The 19,045-nt window shown below is 38.1% G+C and overlaps 1 protein-coding gene across 6 annotated transcripts in view; it reads left to right on the forward strand.

Moving 5' to 3' along the window:
* Positions 1-18,735, forward strand: part of ints1 (integrator complex subunit 1) — a 41,217-nt gene extending 22,482 nt beyond the window's left edge. For all 6 annotated transcript variants that reach the window (XM_067420283.1, XM_067420311.1, XM_067420320.1 and 3 more), the window contains 18 exons: positions 550-804; positions 899-1,058; positions 1,738-1,869; positions 3,035-3,215; positions 4,361-4,484; positions 5,393-5,523; positions 5,606-5,693; positions 6,372-6,619; positions 9,300-9,429; positions 9,529-9,662; positions 11,759-11,951; positions 12,201-12,322; positions 14,354-14,463; positions 14,553-14,669; positions 16,478-16,548; positions 16,639-16,730; positions 16,821-16,930; positions 18,397-18,735. In XM_067420283.1, coding sequence (XP_067276384.1) covers positions 550-804; positions 899-1,058; positions 1,738-1,869; positions 3,035-3,215; positions 4,361-4,484; positions 5,393-5,523; positions 5,606-5,693; positions 6,372-6,619; positions 9,300-9,429; positions 9,529-9,662; positions 11,759-11,951; positions 12,201-12,322; positions 14,354-14,463; positions 14,553-14,669; positions 16,478-16,548; positions 16,639-16,730; positions 16,821-16,930; positions 18,397-18,512 — 2,514 coding nt within the window. In that variant the 3' untranslated portion in view covers positions 18,513-18,735. The remainder of the gene's footprint in view (positions 1-549; positions 805-898; positions 1,059-1,737; positions 1,870-3,034; positions 3,216-4,360; positions 4,485-5,392; positions 5,524-5,605; positions 5,694-6,371; positions 6,620-9,299; positions 9,430-9,528; positions 9,663-11,758; positions 11,952-12,200; positions 12,323-14,353; positions 14,464-14,552; positions 14,670-16,477; positions 16,549-16,638; positions 16,731-16,820; positions 16,931-18,396) is intronic.
* The last annotated feature ends 310 nt before the right edge of the window (positions 18,736-19,045 follow it).

Here is a 19,045-nt window from a genome sequence, read left to right on the forward strand (position 1 = left end):
TCATACGGTGTGGAAATGAACGGGTCTTTATCATCGCTGAAGTGAGCGACAATATGATCGCAAATGGACAAACAAGCAAACATGACACACGAGCATAGTCAAACAAAAGGCAACATATTAGTTCTCGGCTATTGTCTGTCATGTGTGTCGTGTGTTTTGAATAATGCCGTACACCGAGCCTTTTCTCACCATCATTAGTAGACACGCCCCTTACTACTGATTGGCTACAACTTTCGACCCGAGTCAATTTTGTAAAACGGTTTTGAAATAACACTTACCCCACCTTTAAGGCTGAGTATTGCCAACTACCTCATGGCATGATGTAGATTATTTTTAGATCAATATAGATTTTGTTGGTGGTTTAAAGGAATTATTGACTCAAAAAGACTTCACACCATATTGATTGAATTGGCACAGCCCTTGTGTACATATCAATTAAAAGGAAAAAAAAATGTATATATAAATTGTGATAACTTGTAAAATCATTTTTAATTGTATCAGTTTAGATCGTTGTTATTTGACAGTGATGCTGACGATTTCCCCATCTAGCTCTTCCCTCTGAAGGTGGATCCTCGCTGGCCTCCACCCCCGGTCCGACCATTGTCATTAGCTCTGCAGCAGACGCTGGCCCAGGAGGTTCTGCGGGCACGGCAGGGTCACATCCAGCAGGATGGTGCCGCCGGTCGACTCCTACAAGCCTTGGCAGCCCTTCTAAACTCCGCCCACGCTGGAGCCCTGGTCATGGCAATGCACCACAGCCATACGATCTCCTGTCCCCTACTGCGCCAACTCCATCTTTACCAGGCACCTAACCTGCTCATACCTACATATTCATCATCCTCACTGGTGCTTCCTTGTGCTTGCTCACTCTATCTACTTCTCTTTTTTTCTCCTCTAGCGGTTGGTGACTCAGGATGTTGGCTTCTCATCACTGTTCTTCAACGGCGTTGTGCAGATGTTGACGTGGTTGGAGAACTCAGCGGTAGAGACTGGGCCACTCCACAGTCTGCTGAAATCTCTGGCAGCTCAGTACTCTCACAAACATCGCATCGCAGATGGTGAGTCACTCTTGTTCCTGAATCTTAGCTATGCAGGTACACATTTGCAAGCACATATATTCAAACTGACAACAGAACTATAATAATAATAAAAATACATTTTATTTATATAGCGCCTTTCCAGAGCTCAAGGACACTTTACAATAAACAAACAACAATAAAGCCAATTGCCAATAGACAGAACAACAGTAGGCAATTGAGAGAGCAAGTACAATAATTGAGAAATCGTAGTTTAAAAAAAACAAACAAAAAACACATTTCTAAGAACTATAACATTCAGTAAAGAGGTGTGTTTTGAGCATGGATTTGAATTCAGAGATAGTGGCAACAAAACGGAGTGATCGGGGTAGAGAGTTCCATAATTTGGGTGCTATAACACTGAATAATCTGCCCCCCATTGAAGCAAGGCGATGCCGAGGGACAACGAGAAAGTTGGAATCAGCAGATCATAGAGAGCGAGTAGGGTTGAAGGGGTGAAGCAAGTTACAGAGGTAAGGGGGAGCAAGGCCGTGCAGAGACTTAAAAGTGAGAAGAAGAATTTTGAATTTAATACGGTAAGACACAGGAAGCCAGTGAAGATCATGAAGAACTAGCTGAATCACGTCATAAATACAGTCCGTTGATAGTTTTTAGTCCTTGCCTGCTTTCCTGGTGTGTTGACTGTGTCCTGTGTTATCAGTTCGGACAGGATTTCTGCACTTGGCTGAAGCGCTGGCTTACAGGCGAGACTCTGAAGTGGCCGCAAGGGGCATTATTGCCTCTCTGAGAGCTGGAGAAAAATGCAACGCAGAACCTGAACTCATACGAAAAGGTATTTAAGCAGTACAGGGTCCTCTTGTTATCACTTAAACGGCCATATCACTAATCAATGAATACATTTTTCTTTGATCTTTTAAAATTAAAGAGTTCATTTTACTGTGAAAACATACTGAAACATTTAGAGATCTTCAAAATCCACATTTAGACGTCAAAGATTCTTCTCTGTTCGGAGGAAGTAGATTAGATGTTACAATCCCGGATATTGTAAATGAAGGAGAGTTCAACAAACCTTGTGCTGTTCTTGACTACTCATTTAGAATATATATTGTCCCCCAAAGTTGTTTTCCGGAATGTTTGCTTTTTCCGGCAAGCTGTTTCGAACTCCCGGAACGAGTGTGAAACAAACTTTGTTTTAGGCTGTTATGTTCAAAATGGTGTCGCACCAGTTTGCTCTTTAATTTAGCTTGAAGTCGATATCGTAGCCTTTAAGCATTCACACGTTTATTAGAAATAAGTTCATAAACATATTAGGCCCCTATGTGTCAACAGTTTCATTGCAGTTTGACAAACTGCCTCATGTGAGATGTGTGAAACAAGCCTAAGGGTTAGAGAGAAGGTGCAAAATGGTTGTAAGAAAAGAAATCAAGACCGTTTGTGGTTCAGAAAAATGTTACTAATATAACTGGACATTGCATGATAATGCCCTTGAATGTTTTGTGTGGCCTACATTATGCAGCACTTATCTGTGTTAAAATATTTTTGAACTGAGGACCAAATGGTAGGTCAGCTTTCCAGAGGCAGTTGAGTTTCTGTGTTGAAAGTGTTTGCCAGCATTAGTCAGTCTCTCCGGAGGGAAGCGTTTGACTCATGCACCAGCATCACCACTCATGCTGTCCTTAATGTTTCTTTTTATGATTTTAACATTCTGCTCTGAAACCTCACAAAACAAAAACAACCTCACACAGGGCCGCACATCCACTCCAGGGCTTGTTTACGTCCAGCTACGGCTTCAAACTCCAGGGTGGACTTTTCAAACATGAAAGTTAGTGTGGTGGGGCTGAAGTCCTAGAGACACAGCGTTACTTAAGCAAAGCATGTGGTAGTTCTCATTTTTGCGATGTGGGATTGGCTGCAATGGGTTGTTTTTTATTTTTTGGGACCTGTTTGTGTTTCACTAGAATGCCAATGTTATAAAACAGAAACCTTGTGTGCCTTAGTGTTGCAGGGTCTCATGGAGGTGAAGTCTCCATATCTAGAAGAGCTGTTATCCTTGCTTATGACCATTGGTATCGAGAACGGAACCCCAGGAAACACAGCGGGCCCCGTTGCCATGGTTATCTCTCTGCTGCTGCAGGAAACAGAGGAACGAGGGGTGAAAATAGAAGTGGATTCCAAAATGTAAGCGCACAATGAGTCACTCAATGCTGCCTCATCACAGATTTTCTTACTTTGTGCTGGTGATACTGTTTCTAGGTGGGGAAGGAAAAATAAAAAAAAAATTTTTTGTTTAATCCCTGTAGAACAGCCAAAGTTACCATAGTAAGTCACAGTGAGACCAAATATGCATCATGCGTAGTGTGACTCTATGATGTAAACTATTGTTTCACAACTTTTTAGTGGCTTTTGTAAAGACTCAAGTACCCCTTCATCAACAGGGGGGGGGGGGGGGGGGGGATTGTATGTAAATATACATGTATACTACTGGCCGCAAGTGTGCAATAATTTTTTATTATTCTTAATAATTTAAATAATTATGTATAATGTATAATTCTTTTTTGAATACTTATGCTCAGCAAGGTTGCATTTATTTTGCCAACAAAATTAAACAGTGATATTGTGAAATATTATTGCAATTTAAAAGAGCTAGTTTCTATTTTAAAGTATAATTTATTCTGTGATGGCAAAGCGAATTTACAGCATAATTTCTCCATCCTTCAGATATTATTCTAAGATACTGATTTGGTGCTCAATCATTATCAATTATTATTGATGCTGAAATATTAAAGCTGCCTAATATTTTTTGTGGAAACAGTGGCACATTCTTAAAGTTCAAAAGAACAGCATTTAAAAAAAAAAATCTATAAAACATAAATATCTTTGTTTTATATTTATCACTTTTGATAAATGTAATGCATCCTTGCTGAATAAAAGCATTAATTAAATGTTTATATTGTGTGTTTGTGTGTGTGTATACACACACAAAGACATATATTAATATGAAATTATTAATTGTAAAATAAAAAAATAAATAAAGTTTTTATTTTAAAAAAGAATAAAAAAAAGAATAATATATATATATATATATATATATATATATATATATATATATATATATATATATATATATATATATATATATATAATTCTTTTTTTTTTTTTTTTTTTTTTTTTTTACTTACCCCAAACATTTGAATGATAATGTATCAGGGTTTCCACAAAAAAATTTAAATGGTAGTTTAACTGCCTTAATTAGTGTATTATTTATTTGCTGGAAACACTGTGCATTTTCTCGGTTGATGACGGGTTTTTGTCGTCCCTGGCAGCACTGAGTCAAAGAAGCCTGGCTCGTGTTCAGGGCTTTTGGTCGACTGGCTGGAGTTGCTTGACCCAGAGGTGACATCTGTGTGTTCAGATCTTCAGCAGAAGCTGCTTTTCGCTCAGAACAAGGTAAGTTTCTCTCTAAACTCATAGTGGGGGTGTGGCTCACTGATCCATATAAATGACTATATAGATCAGTAGTGTGGCTACAAATTTAGAAATGTAAAATAATGTTTACATCTTCAAGTCTGTTAGAGAGATTAGAAAATAATAAGTATACAGTTAATATTCTATTATACTATCTAATATTCTATATACAGTTAATAAAGAGTAAACTAATGCATTACTTTATACATTTACATATTAACATTTGAGTTTGAGCACAATTGCACATTACTTTTTGGTTTGATTAATATGCTCAAAACAATGTAATATACTGAATTAAAATTCTCTCTCTTATACATAATGTAGTCACTTAGACGTGCACTCGTGTGTGACAGACAAAAAGTACAAAGTTAACTTTCAACTTTTAATAAAAAGAGTTGCACAGTAGCTAATATAACCCATAATGTTCAGAGGTCATTTGTTTGGCATAGATAGCTCTATGTGTCTGGAATATTATAATATTCTATGTAAATGTGTTTTAAAAGATAATGAAGGTGTGTATTGAATGCATTACTGCGTAAAAAACGTCTCAGTGAAAAATACACCCGCAAGGCCTAGAAGAGAATGAGCCTCAGCCAGTTAGTAACGCAAAAGTAACACAACACATATTTAGTCACATTTTTAGGGAGATGCCATGTTGTAATGCACTTTCCCCAACACTGCTTATAAGTACATTAATGTAAGTCTTGACTGTTGTTAGCTTTAAAACAAATGTTTTGTTTTGCTCAAGGCTTTGTCAAATCCTAAATGCATACAGACAAAGTGAGTGGTAGAAATACTTCTGGATCCAAGGAGACTGAAACGGTGAACGATTTCTGTTGTAATCTATTGCTTATGTAAGCTCTGTGTGGCTTTCTCATTGTCTGTCTCAGGCTAAAAGCAGCAGTGTGAGTGTGGCCCCCTCCTACAGGCCATACCTGTTGGCCCTCCTTACTCACCAGTCCAACTGGAGCACCTTACATCAGTGCATCAGCTCTCTGCTCAACAAACACAGAGAGCAGAGGTGAGCGCCTTTATCAAAAACACTCCCCTCTTTTTGTTCTCACACCTCCAGCATGTGTAACTCTGTTTCTTTTGGTCTCCAGACTGGACCCAACCTCAGCTCTGGACTTTCTGTGGGCCTGCAGTCACATTCCCCGCATCTGGCAGGGGCGAGATCAGAAAACTCCTCAGGTTTGATCACAGTTAAGATTACAATACAACTGTTAATATATGTACATAATATCAACACTTATTCAGCAGCTTGCTGTTTCGCCTTTCACATGCAGTTAGTTTAGACCAGTGTTGGGGGCTGCAGGGGAGTCACACAAGGTCTGTTGGAAAAGTCTAGAGAACTGTAAAAAAAAATAAAAAAAATAATAATAATATTTTATAATAATTTTACATGGGTAAAGCAATAAATAAAATAATAATGTGATTAAAAAATTAAATGATAATTGCTTATTAATCTATTAATCACAAAGGGATGATTATATTTGGTGGTCCATGTTATCTAAAAGATTGAACCCCCTTGTTTAGACAGCCATAGGAGGGTTAGCGTTTCCACACTCTAGTATAAGAATTCTAGAATTAAGCATAAACGGCACATCACTGAAAATTTTTAGAGTCTTAAAGGTACAGTAACATAAACAGCCTGTTTTATTTTACGGACCAGCAGACGAGTTGACAATGGTCATGTCAAACTAAAGCACTGCTTATAGAATATGGCCCCTTTAAGACTAGTTATATTGTTAATCAGGCCTAAGCCTAATTTAGTGACCCAAAGGTCTAAAACCATAATGTCTGGCTAAAGATTGTATATTTGTATCAGTTTATCTTGGCTGTGTAAGATGGTGTTTTGTGTCTTTGCAGAAGCGTACCGAGCAGTTTGTGTTGAAGCTGTGTTCTGAGGAGCTCATTAGTCTGGTGGACCTCATCCTGTATGAGTCAGAGCTGAGCTGCCGTGACTCAGCCACCACCAAGAGCGCTCTGGACCAGGTCTCCTGCTCTCTTCTCCAGTCCCGCTTGCCCCTCCTGCACAGCTGTCTCCACTCAGACCTGGACAACGTAAAGAAAGTCTCTGAGTACCTCATCAGCTGTGTTAAAAAGTGGGGAGACAGGTACATCCTTTATTTATTTATATATATGTGTGTATATATATATATGACTACTGACATTATTTTGTCAAAAATGTAAAAACATTCGCGTTTATAGCATTTATTTGTAGAAAATGACAACTGGTAAAAAATAATATGCCAAATAATGCAACGAAAACAAGTTTATAAACAACACAATACTAATATTTTAACAAATATTCATATTTTTGTGAATCGACGCGTCATCCTCAATAAACTATCTCTTGCGTGATACCTCGAACTTTCAAATATTCCGATCTAATATGATTTCTGATCTGTAAGGTTGCCAGAATAACAATCATACACTGTTTGTTAATAGACCAGAGGAGAACTGGCATACCGACTGAGCCTGGTTTTTCCCAAGGTTTATTTTTCCCCATCATGCCCTGGTGGAGTTTTGGTTCCTTGACACTGTCACCTTTAGCTTGACTTGCTCAGTTGGGGACACTAAAATTTCAATCTAAGTTTTCAACTAAATATCTAAATAAAATAAATTACTAAATTAACTGTATCGACTATATCACTGATCTGCCCACATTGTCGCGATATGATAAATTAAAATAAGCTCTGAAGCAGCTTTGAAACAATCGTCATTGTAAAAGCGCTATATAAATAAAACTGACTCGACTTTACTTGAGTTCAGAAAAGTTCAGAAATCAATATTTGGTGGAATAACCCTGATTTCCAATCATAGCTTTCATGCATCTTTGCATGCTCTCTAGCCGTCGGCCACATTGCTGTTTGCTGATTTTATGACACTCCTGGTAAAAAAATTCATGCAGCTCGGCATTGTTTGATGGTTTTTGACCTGGTGTCCATCCTCTCGATCACATTCCAGAGGTTTTCAGAGGCTCAGGTCTGGAGATTGGGCTGGCCCTGACGGTCTTGATCTGGTAATTCTCCATCCACAGCTTCATTGGCCTGGCTGTGTGGCATAAAGTGTTGTCCTGTGTGAAAAAAAGCAATCCCTTGAGTTGGAGAACATTGTCAAAGCATTTTTCTTTGTGGATAACCTTTTACGTGGCTTGAGTCATGTGTACTTCATAAAGACAGGTGAGTCTGATTACAGTCTTACTGAAGAACCCCCAAATAATCACCAATCATTCACCAAATTTCACAGTTGGTGCTAGACAAAGGGTTGTAGGCCTCTCCGGGTGTCTGTCTAACCAGAGTTGAAATCTGGACTCAAGTATCAAGCAAATCCATCTTTGTGAAGGACACATGACTCAAGCCACGGACAAGGTTATACTTGAAGAAAACTTGCTTCCTTCTGCTCTGACAATGTTCCCAGTGATCTATGACAAAGTAGATAAGTAAAAGCCCCTTCAAAAAGCAAGAACGACAGTGTCAAACAGATGTCAGGGTTTGTACCAGGGTACCAAACACTCAACCACGCTCACCACCATCGCAAAGCACTGAACTTCTTCTTTAAAAGCCCCCTTAAAGGCTGAGAAATGCGCATGATGCCGTGCCATTGCTTTGGTTACAACAGAAATGCACTACATCAGGCACAATAACGAAAGGAGCTGTAATTAGTTCTTGTGGTGTGAAATGAGAGACAGCTGAAGTCTTTCAGCGCTGTGATCTTCGAGAGAGCTCAGTGTAGCATAATGAATGCGTGAGGATTAAGGCTCCAGCTCTTCCTTTGGCTTCTGTTGTGAGTCGCAGCTCAGACTGGGGCTGTCAGAGAGATCAGACCGGGGCTCTTTGTGGTGGCAGCCCCCCTTCCTTTCATGAATTTGCCTTTGGTTATTAAACCCCCTTAATGAGGGGGAGAAAACTTTAGACAAGGTCAGACAAAAAAATTACTCCCGCAAATACAATGTTTTTAAATCTAGCTAAGCTGTCTTATGGTCGAGGATGGGCTCGAGTAATACTGGCATGTAAAGAGCGTGTTTGGTGGGATAAACGGTCATGTATTTGTTTGGCATTCTCTCCGTATCTGTTGCTTGTGAGCACAACAGCGGATTAGCAGGCATAAACCACAATTAAGCAACAAAGTTGTTGGTAAGAAGGCCTTTGCTTGATTGGACAAGCAGTTGGTAACAAAGTATGTTATTGATACTGGCTGTTTCTGTTTTTTTTCTAGTTAGACCATGTTAATCTCTCTCTTCTTAAACTTCATTCTGGGTAGTTGACTTTAAAATACTTTAGGATGTTGACTAAACAGTGTTGACACAGTATGTACCCTCTTTTTTATTTTTATTTGTTTACTACATTTATTTATAATTATCATAATAGTTAAAGTGGCCCAAAATGTGTATTATTTATAATGTTATTCTTATTTATTTAGTACAGCATTCTCAATACAATTATTATTAATATACTATAAGTATGATATAATTAATGTACTCTAAATATGAATAAGGCAATTATGACTTCATGGTTTCTGTATGGTTGAAAATAAATATTTTGGAAGCTGTCCTGACATTCTATTTGCAGTATTATAAACAAAATTTTGTTATTTAATTAAGAAATATAATAATTGTTTAAAAAAAGTCAAAATAACATTTAAAATATTTTGCTAGCTTTTTAATGAATAATTATAATAAATGTTAAAATTACAAAAAAATCTAATATTTTTACTATTTATTATACTTATTATTTTAATGAATTGTTGTGTAATAATAATGATATATAATATGTGTATATGTGGTATTTGCAGTATAATGAGTAAGAGGTGTCAGACGCTGCTGCTGCAGATCTACCTGCACTTCCCAGAGGTCATCCAACACATCCGCTTACCAGATGCCACCCTGAGTGCTGAGGGGGCAGCAGATGGCAGCACCTGCAAGGTAACTGCTCAAGCTTGAGACACCTCATGCCATGAGTTTCCTGTTAACAGGAGCTGAAAGTTTAATACTTATATTCTTTGTGTATATGTGCGCCTTCAGCTGGATGTTCTTGTGCATCGTCTCATCGCTCTGCTAGCTGACACAGGCGACTCCAAATCAGCTGAGAGCCGTGTGTCTGATGCCAATCTGGCCTGCAGGAAACTGGCCGTATCTCACCCAGTGCTTCTACTCAGGTTTACTCAATTTTCTGTTCAGTATAAAGGCTGCAACATACTCCGCAAGAACAGAGAAAAAAGTTCTCGCTCCCAGGGCTGCGAGAACAAAATGACGTCATTTTGTTCTCGCAGCCCTGGTTTGGGAGTTCTAGCAGCTTGTTATCGACATATCGCCTGAGCAGAACTTTTTTCTTGTGGGTGTCCAAGAACTATTGTGTGATTGGTCAGACATTTAAAGTGGGCGTGGTTAATGTGGAGAAACGCAGATGATCGGCACCTGCTTTTCCCGTGAAGTATGGCATGTACTGGACAGAACAAACTTTATTCTTGTTCTTGCCACCTTGAGAAAACGAACAAATTTCTTTGTTCTTGCAAAGTATGTTCCAAGCTAAAAAATCTAAAATGCTTTAGTGCAGGGTTTCCCAAACCCCAGGGAACTGCAAGTGTTCTGTAAGTTGCTAAAAAGCTAATGATTAATTAAAAATCATAAAGGATTCAAATAAATAAATAATTATAAAAGCAAACAAATATTTTTTTAACCTGCATGCTATGTGACCATTAAAGGTGCTGTGTGTAATTTTGACTGTAAAAAATCAAAAAAAAAAATGTTTGCAGTGGTTTAGGAAACATGCTAAGTTTACATACTTTTTTCTCCCAAAAACAGTTGTCAGTTTAAGTCAGTTAATCTAAATGTGCATTTCTGGGGGGTATTCCAGAAAGCATGTTATGTGTCAAACCTGGGTATGTTTAAAGGGGTACTTCAGCGCTGGGAAGATGAATCTATATTTAAACTGGGTCATCAATGTAGTAGAAATGTGAAATTATTTTTGCAAGCTTAACTTTACTAGAAATAATTTGAGAAGTTAAAAGACTTACATTGCTCACCAAAGCTCCGTTTAAATGAGTGCCTGTAGCTGCCAGCTGAGCTCTGAGTGTGATCTCCATCCCCCATGCGCGGGTGTAAAACATGCGGAAATGGCTCCCTCTGCTGGCTGTAGTCTTTAGCCTTTGGCCAAACATTCCTCCTATGATGCAAATCGTCAATTTGCATCATAGGAGGAATTTTTCCAGAAATAAAATGCATAAATCTCTCGTCTCAGGGACGAGATAGGAGGGGGGAAAGCACAATTATTTGAATATACTCCAGGGTTTCTACTGATACAAAGCCATATACTAATCGCTGAAGTAACCCTTTAAGGGTAAGTGGATAACATCAACTTTCGGTTCCAAAAACCAAGGTAACTTTCAGGAGTTATGTTCCAGGGTTAGTTTTCTTAGGAGGTATTCAGATGCATTGTATAATTAATATAGTTATATTACTATGTTACAGTGAATATACAATAGCTTATTATAAATTAATTTGAAATCACTATTATAAAAGGCTAATGTTTAATTATTAATTAAATTCAAATATAGGCCTATTTATTATTTATTTTATTGTCATCTCACACATGGATCTAGATTCAATTAGCATCAAACAAACAATAAAATCCTTAGTCTCAGTGAATAAATATTACTTATTAAGTGGAAAGATTGAAAATATGATTGCACAGCCACCAAATAGGTGGCGATGTGCACTAAATAGGTTATGTTAATTTGGTAGAATGACACACTTTTTCTTAGTGTCTTTTTCCATGGTGAATCATCGGTTCGCCACTCTGTTGAGAATGTCTTGCATGTTAAGTGGGAACATACTCTGAGTTGTCTCATTTTTGGAACCAGCATACCTCGAGTAAGCAAAGTTACTCTTCAGTACCCACACCTTCAGTACCCATTTCAACTGCTAGAGCTGTCAATATTACGTACGTCACCTTTAACTGACATCAGAGGACCGTGAACATAATGTGTCTCAGCATTATATAACTGGACATTTATATAGCTTGATTTTCATCCACTGACATTTGATTGATGCATAAAAAGTATTATATTACATGTTGATGCAAAAATATTAAATCATACCTTTAAAACGTGAGAGAAATTATTCTTCACATGCTTAATACATAATATTAAAATACAATACTTTTATTAAGAAAGTAAATGGGGGCTCGTTTAAATTGCAGGTTGTCTAAGAGTTTATGTGCTGAATGCGTACTAGAGCTGTTTGTCTTTTTCAGACACCTGCCCATGATCGCTGCACTCCTGCATGGGCGCATCCATCTGAACCTGCACGAGATCAGACAGCAGACCCATCTGACCTTCTTCGGTGATGTTCTGGCTGTCCTGGAGCTGCTGCAGCCGCTGGTTTTCCACTCTGACCACCAGAGGGCACTGCAGGACTGTCTGTTGTCCTTTATCAAAGTACTGCAGGTATAAAGACCTCCTCTTGTAATGTACAACACTCCACCACATTTATCACATTTTTTTTCACATGCCACTATGTTAAATACATAATGACATTTGATAATTTTTTAATAATGAAAGTAGCACTATTGCAAACCTCTCAAACTTGCTTATCTCCTACATTAATGTTAGTTTGTTGTAATGAAACTTAACAAGCTAATTGTAAAGAATCTTTTGGGAATTTGTTTTCAGCATTTTCATGTAACCTTCTTGCAGAACTTCAGAAGATCATCCCGTATGCCGATCATAAACAAATTTGTGCAGTTCATCCAAAAATACATAACCCATGATGCAGCATCCGCTGTGCCTTTCCTTCAGAAACACTCAGATGTGCTTCAGTAAGTACTTTTTTTGGTTTGCATCACTCTTTTCTGTATTATCAAATAGTTACAGTTAGGTTTTGTTTTAATTGTTTGAATTTTAGCAATTCCCATTATGATTATTAGGTTAAAAATCAAATGTATTCATTCTGTCTTTTTGCAAGCTGATGCTGAATACCATCAACAAATATCAGTAGCCTACAGAACCAAAGGCCTCACCCCCTGCTGGCCTCACTAACACCTCTACCAGCAGCAACCAGCTACCAGCAAAAAAAAAAATTGTATAAATAACATCTAGATGAATCCTTATTAAAGCTACAAAAGTTGTTCAGTCAAGTTGTTCTTTGTTTAACATTAAGGTCACAGATGACAGCAGGTTTATTAGACTGCTGTCACTTTAAGACTAAATGCACTAGGGGTGACCCTGAATAGTCGAAGATTTGATGCATCGATATGCAGAAGCCGGATTCGACCACCGATCTCACAGTCGAATCTTCGCGGTTGTTATGAAACGAGGAATATACCATTTTGGCAATATGGGGGTGCTCAATATCTTAAAGACGTGCCACGTCTTTAAAATTCAAACACATTGTTTTCAATAAGTGTACACACTGGCGGCAGCAACATTTATCAAAATGTTTTTTTTTAATATGTGTATTGTTCTGTATTTCAATCGCGGCTTTAATATTTAATGAGAAAACGTTTTAAGAATGTTTATCCACCGCATTACCTTTTATTTAAACCTAAATAAGAAAGCCATTGTCGCTTTTTTGGTCGCTTTATTAAAGGTTGTTGCTGTGTGCAGTGTGTAAAGGAAAATAAAAATAGTTTTACCCTCTTGCTGACTAGTATCGTGCCCCTCCCAACCCATTTACACACACAGATGACTCGACTATCAGTCGACTATTGAAAGATTCAACAATTCTGAGTCGAATGTGTAAATCCTTAGTCGGGGACACCCCTAAAATGCCCTGATCTAATATACTGATACACATGCACCTTCTTTCTCATCTGTTTACGTTCACTTTATGGCCCTCAAGATCCACAGTCCTGCAGAGTTAAGCTCAAACCCTGATCAACCACACTTGAACAAGCTAATCAAGGTTTTTAGGTTTACTGTGCATCCCAGTTTTCTTACGGTACTTTATACTACACCCTAAAAGTATCTTCTCATTTTGTGAAGAAAAATGACATACTTTTAGGTGTGTAGCTGAAAAGTAGGCCAGCTTTGGGACATACATACTACTACGTTATAACTGCCTTTTTAACCGACAGCTTGGTGGCTTAGTTACTTGCGTCCTGTCACCGTTTAAACTGGTCTGTCAGTCGTCTTGTCATAGTTAAAAATCCTCCACATTGAATTTAATTGAGTTTCATACTGTTTCAGAGAGAAATGTAGTAGCACATTGATCTGCCAGTTCATGGCTTTAATGGAGAGACTCTCATGTGTTTGTATAATGATGCACTTTAAAAGGTAATATCCAAATGTATCTTTACCAAAGTTATCAATGCTGTTACAAATAAAATATAATGTGTATAGCTCTGAATAAATATCTTTTCATCAGGTTATAAACTGATTATTAATCACTCAAGCTCCTTAAAACCACTCCATCCATCTAAACCTATCTAACTAACCGTCTGACTCACATCTGACATGTTTGTAGTTTTTTAACACTTAGTATTCATGTTTGTAGTTCTAATCGAATCTTTGTCCAAATCGCAATGGGTTGTGGGCAATATTAGTTGCTAGAGTGTGCATGGATCTGCACTTCAAATTCTAACTGGAAAAAGTAGATAATCTGGGTATTTCAAAATAATATTTTTTGAGACATACTAATTCTAATTTCGAATACTATTTAGGACTGAACAGCACTAGAAAGCTATAGGCAGGTGAGATTTATCAAGGTTGTAGCTAAACTCTGTCGGAAAGTGAACGTTGAAGACAAAACATACGGTTTACGAGGATATTTTGGAATAATGTTCGATTCCCAAACCTACTCACAGTGCTACATTTTTTTTATTTATTTTTTTATCTCCTTTCTCTCTCAGGGGACTATCCACTGAGAATCCAGACATGGTGCAGCTCAAGTCTTTGCTCGCCGGACTGACTCTGCCTGTGAAGTCTGGTTCCTCTGAGAGCTCCGCCGAGGACAGAGACGGTAGGGGCTCCAACACCTTGCGTCACAGGAGACAGAGTAAGATGTGAGATGATCTTCACGAAGCCTGTCTCTCACTCTTTGTATTTCAGCTGAGGACTCATCCTCAGGCTCCCTCCCTTTGGTCAACATCTCAGCCTCCATGCCTCTGACTGCAGCCGACATGACTAAATGCCTGAAGAAGATCTCCAAAGGAGAAGCACTCGAGGGTGAGATAAATAAAAACCTTTTCAGACTGCTTCCTTGTACATTCCTTGAACATTCTTTAGTGGGCAACCTTTAGATAGATAAATTGGCCCACAGTAAATCAGTGCATGTTCTTTATATTTTCTGAGAAGAAAAAAAAATGTGGCATGGATTTAAAAAAAAATTTGATTCAATAAAATTTAAATTGTGCAGACAGTACTACACTGATGTTGAAATGTACTACACTAATGTTTTTTTTAAATAAAAGTTAATTCAATTTAAAAAAGAAATCAAACTAATTTAAATTTAGCAAGTTAAAGCAATCGTTTCTTATTATTTATAATTCTATAAATATTATGACATCAATAAAATATAAATGAATCGTTAAAAGATCACAATCTCGATTCAAACACCTACGCAATATCATTTCTTAATGACAGCGAATGCCTGTGTCTATTAAACCGTTGACAAAAGCACAATGGAACATTCAAATCTGTACACTCAGAGAAAGCATATATCATGTGCATGAAACAGCTTCACAAAGTCTTTTCAACCAAACAGTATCAATATTTCTGTGTTATAAATATTCATATTATCACAGAAGAACTAGGATAAACGCTTATAGTTCCGATATAAACACTGCTGTCTACGGAAGCAATCAAAATAAAGCAAATCACCTTATGAAAAATGAACTTGTCGTTTAAAATAACAATTGTATTGATTGCACCCATGCAGTAGGTGGCGACAAGTAACTGTCAAAAAATGTATTTGTCATTGAATTATGTATTTAAGTGATCCGAGGGGCGGGATAAACGGTTGTCTTTCAAACTCCCTCTGAACGCGTTAGGATAGCGCTACAACCAACCAGAGCAACGAAGAAGGTGAAACAGAGCTTGTTGACAGATTAAACATTCGCCGTATCCGGTCGGCAAAACTCAAACACATCTTCCCTTCTTAAGAATGACTTCAGTGCCGTTCTTTGTTCTTTTCTCAGAGAAAAGCTGAACTCAGAGTCTTCCAGAGTCGCGGTCAGAGCTGATTCGAAAGACCGCCGTTCGCCAGTTTCTGTGTTTACTAGAATCACGCAAGCGCAACTCGTCGTCGTCATTATGGCCCCGCCCACCGACTCTATACACGATGTGATTGGCCCGACAAGAGTTTGGCAATTACAGCTTAGAAGGGTATTGAGAGTTGCTAGACGACACTTGCGGGCAGATTAGATTTGCTGCCGCTAGGGTGCGTCTAGATTTCTAGGCTAAGGAGAGTAGTGATCTCTGTTTGAAACAACAACAAAAAAATCATGATTCTCTATTTAACCAGATTTGTGCAGCTCTAATACAAATAAAATTATACATTTGAATGTTAAATTATATAATTAAAGCTGCAGTCCATAACTTTTTGTGCTCTAGTGGTTAAATGAACAGAACTGCATGTGTCTTGTGGAAGAACATTGCAGCCAGAGCTACTTCTCTCTGTTGAATGTCCATGGCGAGTCACGCAGGGACTGTGCTCCTCTGCAGCGGTTCCTACTAGTCTGGACTGAAATAGTCCCAATAACTTATTATTACTTATTATAACACTTATTATAAGTGCACCATAATGATTCAGGGTAAGACAAAAACACGGTTTGGAAAATTGATTCATGTTGTACATCTTCATTATAATTTTTGTTAATCTTGAATACAAAACAAGTTACGGGTATTAGCTTTAAGCGTTTTTAATAATAAATATATTTGCTTAATCATTAACACATTGTATATTCTTTAATTCTGCTTGATTTTTTTAAATACTTTCACTTTTTTCACTTTTTATCTTTCTTTTTTTGTACTAGATGTGTTTGAAGGTTTGACTGAAGTGGATGAAAAATCCAAAAGGAATCCAGAAATCATTCAGTATTTTGTTGTAAGCACATTGCACAATTTCACACAGTTCCAAAATGGACAAAAATTAGCAGGATTTAACAAGTACAACCAACCTGTCATGTATTATCAGAATGATCTTCAGAGATTGATGAGTTCACCTGAGGAAGTGTGCCGCAACATGGCGTTCAGTCTGGCCCTGCGATGCATCCAGAACGTCCCCAGGTGAGATGCCTGCAGGGAAGTTTGAAGTTTGTATATTAAATTTGAAATGTCATGTACAAATACTCTCACCATTATCTTTGCTAACTCTAGTATGGCTGCTGAATTCCTGCCAACTTTCATGTACTGTCTGGGTAGCGGCAACTTTGATGTAGTGCAGACGGCTCTGAGGAACCTGCCTGAATATGTGCTGCTCTGTCAAGGTACACAAACAGACAATGACCTCATTCATTAAGAAACCACTATAATTGTTTTTGTTATTGTTGTTATAATTGTCTATTTTTGTACTTGTTAAATACATGTTGCAGGGATTTATGAATCTCTATTGACAGTGTTTGTCACATGCTGTTGGTTTACCTTGAAATAATTTTGACTCATCCCTCAGTTATTAACATCAAACAAAATGCATTATTTAAAAACACTTGACAGTGGAAGTCTTAAGGCACGTTCACACCAAGAACGATAACTGTAAAGATAACGAGAACTATATTAGCGTTCACACCAATGGATGATATTGGTCTGTTTATTGTAAGCACCGCTTAAAAGGCTCGAGCTCTTTTTTTTTTACCGTTCATCAGCTGGGGTAAAATCATTCTGAAAGTGATTCCATCGATATTGTTTCCCTGTGCCATTGTAGTTGTCATGTGGTCTCTGCTATCTTTATATTTAGAACGATTTTCAAAACTATATCTTTATCATCATCATCCTTGGAGTGAATGGCTCTTTGTTTTGAAGGGGTTTAAGCAGAAATATACTTTTATTAAGGGGGGTAAGTGCTATCTGGTAACCGTTGTTGATATTTCAAATCACCAAAACAAACACGCCCCTACCCCCAAAAGGGTCTCGCCCCTATTGTGATAGCTCCGCCCCAAACATACGTAACCCAGGCAACGACTATGGCAGAATCTCTGTGTAACTAATCCAGGTCACCCCTGAAATCACAAAAACACAAACCGTTCTCATGACAACTCGATAGAACACGAGCCTCAACAGTCCAGCTAATGAACATATTGCAATTATGACAAGATTAGAGTTCTAGCGATCACAAAAACACAAACCGTTCTCATGAACAACTCTAAAGAACACAAGCACGACAGTCCAGCTAACGACATATTACAATTATGACTGGATAAGGGTTATATAGATCATGAAAAGAGTAAGCATATATTAGGAGTATAGTATCTTACTTGTCGGACACATTGTGTGAGCTGATGCTTGAAGCACACAGTGAGGAGATTTAGATGCTCCATACGGTGTGGAAATGAACGGGTCTTTATCATCGCTGAAGAGAGACACAATACAATTGCAAATGGACTAACAAGCGAACATGACACACGAGCATAGTCAAGCAAAAGCAGCATATATTAGGCTAGTTCTCGGCTAATGTCCGTCATGTGTGACTCGTGTGTTTTGAATAATGACGTGCACAGAGCGAGAGCGAGTGCTCTTCTCACAATCAATAGTAGACACGCCCCTTACCTTCTGATTGGCTACAAGTTTATTCCACTCTGCCCGAGTCCTTTTTCTAAAACGGTTTTGAAATAACACTTACCCCACCTTAAAAGTGATTAGTATAACATGTTAGTTGTCAATTATCACTGTGATATTTGTGCTCAACTTTCATTCTAAGGAAATTTATTTTCCTTGTGTTTCATTTTGTTTTCCCCAGAACACGCTGATATTCTCCTCCATAAGGCATTTTTAGTTGGCATATACGGTCAGATTGACACCAGTTCCATGATAGCAGAATCCATGAAGGTCTTGCGCATGGAGGCAACGACGTAGACGTCCGTTTTAAACATGTTAGTACACTGAGCTCTGCTTTGAGTTGGATGTGTCATACGCTGTTGATCCTGTTCATATATAGCATTCCACGTTCACATTTCTTGACATATCTCAAATAATGAAAAGCATTTTATGTTTCCAGTGATATTTGTGTCTGCTTGGAGTAAAGCCTGTCATAATTCATTGTGTCTTCTGCTTTGAATAATAAAACAACAAGTTGTAGAAATGCTCCTAAAATTGTTTTTATTTTTGATTCTCTCTCTCTCTCTCTCTCTCTCTCTCTCTCTCTCTCTCTCTCTCTCTCTCTCTCTCTCTCTCTCTCTCTCTCTCTCTCTCCCTCTCTCTCTCTCCCTCTCCCTCTCCCTCTCCCTCTCCCTCTCCCTCTCCCTCTCCCTCTCCCTCTCCCTCTCTCTCTCTCTCTCTCTCTCTCTCTCTCCCTCTCCCTCTCCCTCTCCCTCTCCCTCCCTCCCTCCCTCCCTCCCTCCAAGTTTGGCATTGTTTGTAAAAATAACTCTTTCCATAGCAGAATAGGG

The sequence above is a fragment of the Pseudorasbora parva genome, chromosome 2, assembly GCF_024679245.1.
Source record: "Pseudorasbora parva isolate DD20220531a chromosome 2, ASM2467924v1, whole genome shotgun sequence".
Classification (NCBI taxonomy): domain Eukaryota; kingdom Metazoa; phylum Chordata; class Actinopteri; order Cypriniformes; family Gobionidae; genus Pseudorasbora; species Pseudorasbora parva.